At 41.9% G+C, this 13334-nt stretch overlaps 1 protein-coding gene across 1 annotated transcript in view; it reads right to left on the reverse strand.

The window, feature by feature from the left end:
* Nucleotides 1-82: 82 nt before the first annotated feature.
* Nucleotides 83-13334, reverse strand: part of SOGA3 (SOGA family member 3) — a 38421-nt gene continuing 25169 nt past the window's right edge. The window contains exons 4-6 of the mRNA XM_040627787.1: nt 8610-8681; nt 1597-2772; nt 83-193 (exon numbers count right to left, since the gene is read on the reverse strand). Coding sequence (XP_040483721.1) covers nt 83-193; nt 1597-2772; nt 8610-8681 — 1359 coding nt within the window. The remainder of the gene's footprint in view (nt 194-1596; nt 2773-8609; nt 8682-13334) is intronic.

The raw sequence follows: 13334 nt of genomic DNA on the forward strand, positions 1-13334 counted from the left end.
TACTTCTTTTACTTCTTGTCTTGAAGGGTGAGGAAAATAAATGAACTGAAAATACTACAATGAATGGTAAATGATGAAAGATTTACAGTACAAAAAACAGTGTAAAAAGGAAGACAAGTTTAAATATTGTTGTGTAAGAAAGTGATGAAAATAATACAAGAATGAGAATAAGCAAAATGATAGGCTGGAACATCTGGGAAGGTAAATGCAAAGACAAAGAGAAGAGTTAATTAATAATAATTTTTAAAACTTAAATTTATATTAACTAATCTAAGCATTCATTCAATTTAAGATGAAGAAGAACCCTCCCTTCAGCCTGTATTTACAAAATCTGAAACCTATTCGCAGCACAGTGCCTTCTCTCACTCTGATTTCTATTTTTTCCCCTGATGGTATAATTGAAAACCCACATGCTTCGAGTATTCAAAAATCTGCTACGAAGAAACTAAAAACAAACCATTTGACGTAAGTAGAGAAACAATAAGCTTTAACATTTCAAAATTCAACAAGTTTTATCATAAAACTTTTTTTTTTTCCAGAGCAAAGCAGAGCAACATGCAAGGTAAAGAAGCAATAGGGTTGCGATTTTTCTAGTTGTGACTAACAGGCAGTTAATTTAATATCATGCTTCTGCGTATACACTGATTTTTAAATTTAAATCTCTTGCGTGTCTTAAAAGCCATGCATGCTGTTGTACTTCCGTGTGTTCTCCAATGGATACAGGACAGGAGGCTTGCCAGAGAGGCTGTGCTGCCTGTTACGTTTTACAAATTCTCTCGTGTGTGGTTAATTCTGACAAAATGCATGGGTCTTTGGCCACCATACCTGGCTAGAGCAGCTCAGTCCAATTCATCAGTTGTGCCTCTACAAATTAGGATGAAGGAAAAATGCTGGTTTTCCCTGTTCGGGAATAGTTATTACTATTTCTCTGAATTGGTGTTGCGTTAAAGTTAAACACTCCTTCCCCAGTCCTGAGAGTCTCCTCTAGAGAGCTGGCAGTGATTTTTTTCCCCTAAAAATAATGATCCTCTTACTTCCGCTTGTGGTAAAGGACTGACTTCCATGTGTTCCTTTTGGTAGGGCTGTAGACACAGTTATCCTCTCTCTTTATTGCTGGTTTGTACATTTGTCAGTAGTTATACAATAATCCTGGATATTTAGTAATTAAAAAATGTTTAAACCCAATTTCAATCTTGGTTCAAAACCTGCAAATGCATAATCGAAGATTCCCATCTGGGATTTTCTTTCAGCTCGATCCATTGAATCAGTAGAGTAATACTGAACATGTTGACAAATAATAATATATCTTAAAAAGCCCTTAATATTTACACAAAAACTGAGGGGGGGGTGTAAATTTCCTTTTTAAACAAAACAGAGGGGAGGGACTTACTAAGTGGGTTACGAAAACCTGAGGCCTGAAGAAGGACCGTGTGAGAGAACAGGTGTGCTGTGGGGCTACGAAGCCCAGTGAGGCTCTGAGCGGGGACTTCCCTAAAGCGGGGCGCGGAGGTCGGTGCGCGGAGACGCCCCACCAGGGACCACGAATCCGCGGACCAGCCTCGCCATCGCCGTGGCTCGCAATAGGCAGAACTGTACCTGACTCACGGATATGGGCTCCTCCGCGCCGCGGTCGTCCGCAGACTTGGGCACCTCGAGGCGGTCGATGAAGGTCTGCAGCTCCTTGCGGAAGGCTTTCATCTGCGCGTTGATGCGGTAGAGCAGCTCGTGCTCGCGGATGCGGCTGCCGTCGTCCTCCTCATCCATCAGTCCGAACAGGTCCCCGTTGGCCACGTAGATGCGCGCCTCGGTGATGATGGTGCTAGTGTCGGCGATGAGCCGGTCGATGGTCTTGCCCAGGCGCTCGGCCTCCGAGCGGATGTCCTTCATCTGCTGCCGGTCGGAGAAGCTCTTGGGCCAGGGCCCGGGCGCGGGGTAGAAGGAGCGCGTGGGTGTCAGGCAGCGGATGTTGCGCACCTCCTCCGAGTCGCTCTCGCCGCCGATGGGCCCTTCGCGCTTGCGGTGAGGCGGCCGCGAGTCGTCGTCGCTCTCCTTCTTGCCCGCGTCGCTCTCGGCGTCGCTGTCGCGGGGGCTGCCGCGGATGCCCAGGTGCGAGGCCAGGTCGTAGCGCTGCATGTTGGACATCAGCACGCGGTTCTCGTACTGCAGCTGCATGACCTTGCCGCTGAGCTCGTTGATCTGCAAGCGTGCCGCCTTCAGCTCCTCCTGCAGAGCCTCGGTCTTGGCGCTGTCGTGGTGTCGCGCGCTCTCGTGGCCGCCCGACTTGTACTTGTACTTGTTGAGCTCCGCCGTGATGCGCTTGTTCTGTTCCTCCAGGTCGGCCACGTTCCGCCGCAGCAGCTCCGTCTCGTCTTCCACCAGCTGCAGGTGCTGCCGCAGCTCCGACAGGGATTCGCTCTGCTCCCTCATGAGGGGGTTGGCCGAGCCGTTGAAGTCGTCCCCCCTCAGGTCGTCGAGTTCTGCCTTCAGGCCTCTATTTTCCACCTCCAGTTCCACGATTTTCCTGCCCAGGATGTTGGCTTCTTCCTCCACCAGCCTCAGCCGCAGCTTGAGCTCAGCCTCCCTGGTGCTCGGAGGCCCCCCTGCTTCTCCTTTCGGCAAAGGACTGTCCAGATCTCCATAAAAGGATCTGTACTTCTGAAGCTCGTGTTCGAATCTGTCCTTTTCTTTATCAATCTTGGCCATTTTCTTTCTCATCAAAGCAGCTTCTTCCTTCACAAACTGCAGCTGGCATTTCAGATCTTCATTGTCCTCCTCATTTGGGAGAAAGAGGGGAAGAGGGTAGGAGATCATTTTTATGTAAATCAAGAAAACAAAAAAAAGTACACCTGCAAAAGTAATTGCTTGTTTCTCGTAATTAAGATTCAATGAGACAGACAGAGAGAAGTAGATGCTGTATATTTTCTCCAAATCGTTTAAATTATTTGGCAGATAAAAGATTAGGACAATATCACATCCCGGAAACAGAAAGAGAAAGAAATATAAAAAGAGAAACACTATGGTCATCACTATTCAGAAATTATCACATATTGTAACTAAGCACAACTGTGGGGCTGTCATTTCGACAATGTTCCTTTTGTATGATTTGTTTTTTACATGATTTGAATTCCCCGGACTATAATAAATGTGAACCTATTCCTCAGAAGGAACTTTCCACCTGCTGTGCACTCACTGCTATTTATTGGGCATGGGCTCTCAGATAATTTCTGTAAAGTTCTTTAACGTATGACCTAATTGAATGTTTAGAGTAAACTTAGTAATAGATATTAAAATACCTGGTTTAAAGATACTCCAGAACTTTTTCAAGGTTAACAGAGCTAATAAGTGGCAAAAGACAAAGGCGAAATTTGAATTCAGTTCTGTCTGACTCTAAAGTTCATGATCACTCTGAAAGAGCAAAGAAAGTAATCTCTCCTCCATTTTTCTTCAAGGCAGAATTGCTTATTTAAAGGCCTTATTTCAAGTAAGGAAAATTTAGCACTGAAATGGCCCATCCAAGGAGAAACTGCCAAGTGTTTCAGCCAGATCGCTTTAAAAATAAGATATATTCCCATCAGTCTGAAATGAACAAAGTGGGTTCTGCCCGGTAAATGGATGATGGAGTGGACCCTATAGGAGCTCTCCTCTTTCTTAGGACAACCTGCAAACACTAATCATTGACTAAGTTGAAAAGTACAAACAAAAATTGGAAAATAACTTGCTGAGAACTAACTAATATCAAAGTACATTATTATGCCCAAGGACGCATTTCCTGAAGACATTTTCCCCAAATTCTCTTTTAAGTATGTACTTTGGGTCAACCGCGTAACTTCTGTGGATTTTTTTCCCTTATTTAAAAAATTTTTTTAAATTTATTTATTTATTTATTTGAGAGGGAGAGAGACAGAGGCAGAGAGAGAGAGCATGAGTGGGGGTGGGGAGAGACAGAGGGAGAGGGAGAAGCAGACTCCCCTCTGAGCAGGGAGCTGTATGGGGGACTTGACCCCAGCACCCTGATATCATGACCTGAGCCGCAGGCAAATGCTTAATGGACTGTGCCACCCAGGCGCCCCTTCTCATTTTTTAAATGGAGATAAAAATGCCATCCTTGCCTGGCAATGAGTCAGCTGTGCTTGAGATGAATTGTGGTAAAGTAGCAGCAACTACTGGTATTGAAGGTGAGAATAATGAACTTCTGCCAGAGCTGCTCATTAAATGTGGCCCAGACCTTTGAGATGGAAGAGATGGAGAGCAGGGCACAGGTCTTTTGTTCTCCTTTCTGCTAATGAGCATGAATACGGAAGGGTTGAGGGCTGCCTAATGCACAGAGCCTGACATCACATTCTTTATATCATTAGACCCTGACATTAGCCCTATGGGGAAGGTGATGTAGGTCTACTTTATAGATAAGGCAGATGAGCTTCAGAAAGGTTGATTAACTTGGTAGAGCACAAGTTAATAAGCGACAGAGCACATCTGTATCCAGACTGATTCCAAAACTCATTCTTTCCACCATTCGTGTTGCCTCTAGAAAAGCAGCACAAGAGAAGGAAAGTAGGACAATGGGGTAAAAGAAAAGAAATCAGATGTGTTCGTTTGCATACTTTCCTCTAGAAGGGGTTTAGAAGAAAGGGCAGAAGCACAGAGAGAAGAGACGAGATAATTCCCAGGAGCACAGTGAGAGAGAAGGACAAGAATGTATGTTACAGAACGATTTGACATGAAAATCCATTTCACAAGGACAGAGAGAAGCGGCTCTACAAGAGACTATGTGTTGAGCCCTCAAATGAATTCAGCGAGTATGAAACCAAGGACACACAACAATATTTAATATCACATCAGCAGAAGACTCAAAGGTAACCCTGATGTTTCCAGCATCAGTGTCTTGATGGACGGTGCTGCTGATGACAGGACAAAGAGTGAACAAAGAGGAGGAGGCGTGAAGAAGATGTGTCTAAGTATTAAACTGCTGTCTTTGAGGTGTGTCAGTGGAGGGATATCTAGTGAAAACATCTATCAACAGGCAAGTGGAATCGGAGGCCCAAGATTACAAAGATTACACCTCTGGCCCTGTAGAGAGTTCAGGTCCAAAGGGGAGGACGTGAGAATGAGATGTATAGAGGTGATGGTTGAAAAAAACTAAAACAAAAACAGAGGTGATGGCTGAAGCTATGGCAGTGGTTTTGAAAGCAACCGAAGAGAAGAAGAAAGGAAAGAGAGACACATAAGAAATGGTTAAAGGTGTGGTGGGGGCAGGAGAGTCAAATATCATGCAGAAATTAGAAACAATGTTTGAATAGAAAGGTGACCAGCAATAAGCAAATCCGATATGCTTTTACATAAGCTAGGCTTTGTTAGGCAGTAAGAGTAGGAGAGACTGGGAAGTTAGGTTGGGCTACGTGTACGGTAGAACTCCTTGATTGCAAGGCTAGGCCTTTATTTACTAGTAAAAAAAAAAAAAATGTTAGTGAAATGCTGCAGCTTGAATGTAACCAAAATAGCGCTGGTTGTGGTCTAAGTCACAGACTGGGGCAGAATCACACTTCACCAGGCTATGTTAAGCAAGCATGAAAGAGAAGGCTACCTGATTCGTGTATATGTAAACTCTCCTGCCTTAAAGGAATGAAAACGTAAGCCTTATTTTAAGACTTCGACATACACTACATGTAAGAAAGTCACTACGAGGAAAGGAGAATGACGGGCACCATGGTAATTATTTTGTATTCGTTTAAAAAAAAGTCTTTGCAGTATACAAAGAACTTAAGAACCCCGTAGGCCAATGTGCCCTGTGTGCTCAGCCTGTCACCTAAGTATGATAGCTGCATTTGCAACTGAGCATGGAAAGACTGTATATAAATGCTGAAAATGTCAACTCCGAGATGGTATGGAAAGTGCCTGGTTGACAATGACTGGGCAGTACATGCTTGCTCCTATTTTCCACAGTGAATGCTGTGGAAAGAAATATTACAGATGTGAAGCAAGTTGTCTCTTATTTTTGTGTATGTTGAAGACTCACTCTTAAGAAGATGCGAATGACATGCGAAGAAGGGGACCAAAAGATGATGAGGGGCCAAAAGAAGGGAGCTGAGCCCAGCTTTGACTTAGCCACTACTAGATGCTAAATTAAACTCATTTAATTCCTACAACAGCTCTCTATCATGATCCCATTTTACAGACGAGGAAACAAAGGCATGGAAAGAATAAGTAAGTCACCTAAGGCCATACAACTGGCATGTCACTGTTCTTAATTGTTGTGCAATACCATTTCTCAGTAAATAAAGTCACTGTGCTGCTGAAGCAACATGTAAATAATACGTCGAAGAAGCTGATGCAAATAAAATGAAGTACACCGCTGTACAAGTAACAGTGGGTTGAACCACATGGAACTGCCATTTGCATAGGTCAAAATCACAGCATGGTGGCAATTTCATTTGGCTCAACCTAGATAAAGGAGACAAGGGAGTATTCAAAAGTGCACATCGAACACGTTGCAGTATCAGACACTAGACACTGACAAGTCAAAGCTGAATAACATGACCCATGACTACAATCTGCCCTGGCCAAGTATGGGAGATGAATACGTAAACAATAGAATGGGACGCTTGCAGTAATCTAAGAATCAATGGTCCTCAACCTTGACTGAGCAATAGAACCATCTGTGGACTACTTTATAATTGAGATCTCCCATCCAAGACAGTCCCGATCAATCTGCTGGCGTGGGTTTTTGAAAAACTACGGGTAATAATCTCTGCAAATAAATGAACTGGAAACACTAGCAGGGACTTCAACGGCCACAACAGCGCACTTATAAATTTCCCAGGCGTTTGGGCCATGAAATAAAAACTCGTGGACTGCAGTGTTTCTTGACTGTTGTAAGGTCCAAGGTCCCACTGGGACACGGACGAAGGCTGTGGATGTCTTTTGCAGAAAGGTGCCCACGTGCACATCGAGTGGGAGGGTCACAGAGCTAGAAACAAACTCTTAAACATTCCTGAATAAGAGAGTGTTGTTGGAAAAATAAATAAACTTTAACACAGGAAGTATAAGAATAGGCCAAATGTGAGTTTTAAAAGAAATATACTCCTGATTAAAGCTGACTTAGGATTTTAGAACAGGGAGCATATAGCCCCTTCTCCATTAATGAGGTGGAGAAGAGAACTGATGGCAACATTTGAAATGATCTGTAGCAAAATACATACAGACAGGTGGCTACAGTTACGGCAAAGGCAGAGTGAGAAAGCTGTAGGACTGAGCATCTTTGAACTTAGTAAGAGAACAACGAGAAAGATACAAAATGGAGTCATGATCTTGGTCTGAGACCCTCCAGGATTTTTGAAGTGCTGACACCTCTCAATATCCTTTTGCCAGTACCGGGAGAAAAGTTAGCCAAGAACAGAGCAGAGAGAGGAAAAGGGAAGATAAACATTCAATATGTTGTGTGTTATGGGGCTCCTGGGTGGCTCCGTTGGCTGAGGCATCCAACTCTTGGTTTCAGCTCAGGTCATGATCTCCTGGGTCATGGGATGGAGCCCTGCATTGGGCTCCGTGCTCAGCGGGAAGTCTGCTTCAGATTCTTTCTCTGCCCCTCCCCCCCCCCCACTTGTATGCTCTCTCTCTAAAATGAATACATAAATCTTCAAAAAAAAAACATTTAATATGTTGTGTTTTTAAAAAAATTGAGATCAACTTTTCCAAATTTTGGATATTTCAATATTGCTTTATTTAAAATTATTTTCTAATGAAAAAACAACTTGTAAGAATAAAAAAAGGTATGCTATAGTATGAGATTTCAACTGACGCATGCAACATTCAATAACTAGCCAAGTGTTTTTGGAGAGCCATAATGTCACTTCTGCCCCCAAATATGTCCTCTTCTGCTTTAAAATCTCCCTCGTTAACATCCACCAGCGCATTCTGNNNTGCTGAACCTGAAGGCAGAGCTAGTCTACTGTGGCTGTGTTTCTAAAGTTCCTAACAAGCCCATGTTGAATACATCTTTTTTTTTTAAGATTTTATTTTTAAGGAATCTCTGCACCCAGTGTGGGGTTCAAACCCACAACCCCGAGATCAAGAGTCACACGCTCCACTGACTGAGCCAGCCAGGCCCCCCTTAGTGCATCTTCTAAGTTTTATTTTTATGCATTTCCTTTCTTTTGTTTCCCCAATCACTGCCATAGAGAATTGGTTCTTCTAGGCCCTTCTCATCAGAAGGCTCTCTCTCCCCTCACCATCCCTTCCTACAACATTCCTTTCTCTACTCATTCCTGATGCTAGAGGAACAGCCATTCTATTGACCTTATTAATTATGAGTGAAGAAGATTAGCAGTATGTGTACAGTTGTCAAACACAGCACACATAAGGTACTAATGACATTTTGCCATGTGCTTACGACATAAAAGCAATAATGGGGTGTTGGCGTTAGCTTTATCAGCAAAGACGCTGAATGCTTTATACGGCCTGTCTCTACAGCTACAGAGTGAATATGCATAATTAAACTTTTTTTTTTTTACATGAGTGTATATCTGGCTACTATGTCCACTTACAGATATAGCTTATTATTCTATACATTGAGAGGAGTCTGATGTACTAGTTGAAATTTTCTTTCCACATACCTCTGTGGGAGTCTGTTGAGTCTTTTTTTCAGATTTTGGCAAATCTTTGCTTCCTCTTCTTTTTAAGGACAGCTGAAACAAAGCATGAACATAATTAGTTTGGTAAACTATCATTTTAACCCAATTTTATGGTTTTAGAAGTGCCTAATGTCATATGACAAAACCAAACCAAATAAATCATGTTAGTTCAATAATCATACAGAAGGAAAAAAATTCAAACCAGATAAATTTTAATGTATTTTTACTTTGGACTGGGATACACGTCTCAGTAGAAGAGTAACTGGCAATCATCTAAATAATTTGAGGAAGACAGGAAACCCACTGTGAAACTGCAGAAAACAACTTGGATAAAATTTAGATTGATGACCCAATATATTAAATACTCTACACAAAAGCAAATCCTTTCCTTGTTAGCATTCCTCATCGCTTAAAAAAAAAAAAGGAATAGGGTATTTCCAGTTGAAGGCAGGGTTTCATAAGCTTGTAAAGACAAGCTTTCAGTGGGTTTATGTAGAATTTGAAGAATTTACTCTTCCCTCAACATACATCTATGCAAACAAATACAATACCCATATTCACATGCACACGTGTAATACAGGAGGGAATCATTCCAGAGAACTGGAGAGGACAGGCTCCATCTCAGGAGCAGGGTGAGTGGGAATTAGCTGCAGCTGACTGGTGCAATACAGAAATGCAGGCTTTTTGTAGAGATGCTAGAAATCTGGTTGTTATGTATTGATTGGCCCTAATTGAAATTCAGACAAACAACACTTTGTAAGTAAAAAAATACGTATCTCGCGCCAGATCCTTTCACGGACCCGCAATACATGATCTCTGGTACTCTGTTCCATTTCTCAGCACCAATATAACAAGGAGGGCCCTTCTGTATAAATACTAATCCATATGTATGAATACCTACCATATACCTGATATTGAACTGGATATCCAAAGATCAATTAAATAGTGCACCCACCATCAGGAAGCTCACAATATACCGTGGGAGACAGAGAAGCAAACAATTATTGTACAAGTTGGTAAATGCCCTGCTTTAGGTTCTGTGAAGCAGGGGCTTTGTCTTAGTGTGGTATCACCACCATCAGAATAGTACTTGGCACATGGCAGATATGGGATAAAACATTTGCTGAACTAATGAAACATATTCATAATGAGTGTATTCATAAAATATGAGGTTCTGAGGTCAGAGAGGAGGATGGGGGTATAGACGGAATGTAAAAGCAGAAGAGGCTTCCCAAAAGAGGAGGCTTCATGAATTTGCAAAGAACTCCAAATTACATTTTCCCCATGTTAATTTCTAACCCATTTCCAGTGTTAAATGCAGGCGAAGGTTTAGGCCCCAAAGGCAGGGGAATACATTGTTGCAACTGCTTCCATTCAGTATGAAATCCAGACCACAGAGCCAAATGAATCGCCTGTGTGCTTGTTTATTTCTACTTCTTTACAGAAAGATGTTCTCTATGTTGCTTGTATAATCTTAGAAACAAAGGCTGTGAAGACTGATTCACCATAACCAAAAGTGGTTCAGGAACCAATCAACAAAAGCAGCCCCAAGAAAACCCACAAATACAGCAAGCTGAACGAGGGAATTCTGGAACAGTCTGTGTAGGAGCTACCTACAAAGAAGCACCCAAATTCACTTTATTAAATATTTATTGAACATTTTTATTTTGAGTGTATTTTATTATATGTTCATTTAGTGCTAACTAATGCATTTTATAGGGCACCTGTGATACAACAATAATAAAACCGGCAGAGTCACCGCTCATTGTGAGTTTCCTAATTTACTTGGCAAGTGGTCTATTCGGTCTGCAATTTAAAACAGTGTGATGAAAGCAGTGATAATGTAAAAACAAAAGTAACTGGCCATGATTGAGCACTAATTCATGTCAAACATTTTACATATATTATCTCAATTAATTCTTAAAACACCCCCCCCCTTTTAAAAGATTTTATTTATTCATTTGGGAGAGAGAAACACAGAAAGAGAGCATGAGCAGGGGGGAGAGGCAGAGGGAGAGGGAGAAGCAGACCCCCTGCTGAGCTGGAAGACTGACATGGGGCTTGATCCCAGGACCTGGAGATCATGACCTGAGCCGAAGGCAGACACTTAATCATCTGAGCCATGCAGGCACCCCTAAAACACCCATTTGATTTAACAAGCTCTCCAGGTGATTCTGATGCATGATAAAATTTGAGAAGGGCTGGTCTAAAATCAGTGTTCGGTAAGCAGCAGGATCAGGTTTTGACCCAAGTCTTTTTTATCTTTATTACACTAGATCATAAAGGAGAAAGGCTTAACCCAGCCTGGGGCTGGAGATGGTGTGGGGAGCTAGGGACAATTTCCAGAAAGAAGTAACATCTTATCTTGATTCTGGGAGAGGAAGAGTCAGCCGGTCAAAGAAGAGAAGAGCAGAAAGGGAAAAACAAAGTGTTCCATGTAGAAAAACCATTTCCGGGACACAATTCAGTACGTCTGCAACAAAATGTAAGAAGAGCAAATGATACTGATGGCATGAGTCGGATCTTGAAGGCTACTGAATAAGGCTGTTGCAAGCAAAAAGTGTCCATAATCAAACTGTCGTAGAAGAAATACATAGACACAAAAGTAGAAGTCCAAACGGCCATGAGGTAAAGGGACATCACGCAAGGGAAATGAGGGAAAGTATGTTCTAAGATTCTGAGAGCTTTTTTGAGGGGGGTCTTTATTTTTCATTCATTCCATTGATATTTGTTGAGTTCTGGCATATGTATGATACTATATGGTTATACAAATGTGACTGAGGAATATTTTACTCTCCTCCCCACCAAAGAGCTGTTTATGATGGTTAAGAGAATGCGGATAATTAGCTTTAACAGTAGACAGAATTAATGAAGGGCAATGAATGAAGAACAAACAAAAGATTGAGAGGACAAAGAGGCAACTATGATTCCAGATCTGAAGAGATCAGAGGAAATCATCTGAGATGGCTGATCTTTGAAGGATGTACACAATTTCAACAAAAATAAAACCAAATAAAAGCAGCAGCAAAAGCTCAGGGGAATAGGGGAGCCTTTATAGACTCAGAGACTTCAGACAAGAAGTAATGGAGGCAGAGACACCACAGAGCTCAGGCAGAGGAGACACTTCTAAAGCACTGAGGTCAGCTTGTGCAGCTGAGAAATTTAGACTTTATCCTGTGGGCAATGTTAAAATGAGCCCTCTAAATTAATATCGGAGAAAGGCTGAAACCAGGCCATCCTTTCCTAAGAGGCGTTTTCTATTTTACTCTTATTTGAATATCACTCAAGCGAGGTGTTAAACCCAAAGCTCTGAAAAAAGATTGCTCCTTGAATAAAGGTAAACTGAGCGTAAGGCACCTCTAAGACAAGTACTTCCAAGTATCACATTTAAATTGTCAATACATATTTAATCATCTTTTCATATTCCAGTAAGTTTTTATTAACTTTCTGACTCCAATAAAACAGATAGGACTCATCTTGGGTAGAGAAAGTTGGGAAACTAGTGTAAGTCCAGTCTCTTTCTTGTGAGTGTAAACGTTCATCACCAACTGTCCCCCACCCGCGTTATCCTGCCCCACCTGCATGCATGAAATTCAGGAATCTCTTCAGGGAAGTGGTCTGGGACTCCAGAACTAAATCTCACATCTTCATCTTTGTTCTCAAAGTAGGAGCTTCAGATGGTTCTCTAGATAAATGTGTTGAAAGCATGTCTTCTTGACCACATCTTAATTCTTTTCCTTCCCACCCTCAACTAGTCCAAAAAGAGGATGCTATTCTTTTTCATCCATGTCAAGGCCAGGAATTAAAGGGTTTTTCCAAAAACACACGCTTGTACAACAATTAAAGAAAGTGGATTGTTCCTGTTCTAAAAGTATTTTGAGACGGCCTTTTTTCCCTCATTTGAAATTTAGTCCACTTCTTAATATGTAGGATCTTTATGTTTTCAGCAATTAAACAACAGAGAAAAGCCTGTCTAACATGGCACTGAAAGTCATGACATGTATAATAGTCTCCTATGTGTTTGCTAAGAGACCCATTTGTCCTGTGATGAAATCAGGAAGGAAACTATAGCTGTACTAATATCTAGGATATATTGAGCACTAACTGTTGTGTCATGCACATTTCTAATTGCTTACTATGTAACTAGTCGTTTGATTTTACAACAGACTTAGAAGGTTGACCCAATTATCTGAAGCACACAAAGGAGAAACCAGTGAGCCCGTAAGTGTTAGAGTCAGGGTGTAAGTTATCCAACTTCTGTGTTCTTGTTTTGAATAATTACATTATAATGTAACTTCAAAGGACGAAAAGGCTCGGATTATTTCTGAGCAGTGACACAACGCAGCATGGGCTTGGGGCCTTAGTTTACGTACATTACACACAAGCAATATATTTTTCTATTTCAACATAGGACTCACCAGCAGTGACACACACACTCACAGTCATCCTCTAAATCTAGGGCAACGTTGGGAAAGAGGCATGCGGATTTCCAACAAAGGCTGGAGGAAAACTGAAAGGCAGGAACTCTGGCTCTGCTGCTGTCTGAATCTGAATGTTTATGTCCCCCCCCCCCACTTTACCCCCCCAAAATTCATATGTTGAAATCCTAATGTCCTGTGTGATGGTATTTGGAGGTGGGGCCTTTGGGAGGTGCTTAGTTCATAAGGGCGGAGTCGTCATGGATGGGATTAGTGCCCTTACCAAAAG

Source organism: Ursus maritimus, unplaced genomic scaffold (assembly GCF_017311325.1).
Source record: "Ursus maritimus isolate PB19 unplaced genomic scaffold, ASM1731132v1 scaffold_13, whole genome shotgun sequence".
NCBI classification, from domain to species: domain Eukaryota; kingdom Metazoa; phylum Chordata; class Mammalia; order Carnivora; family Ursidae; genus Ursus; species Ursus maritimus.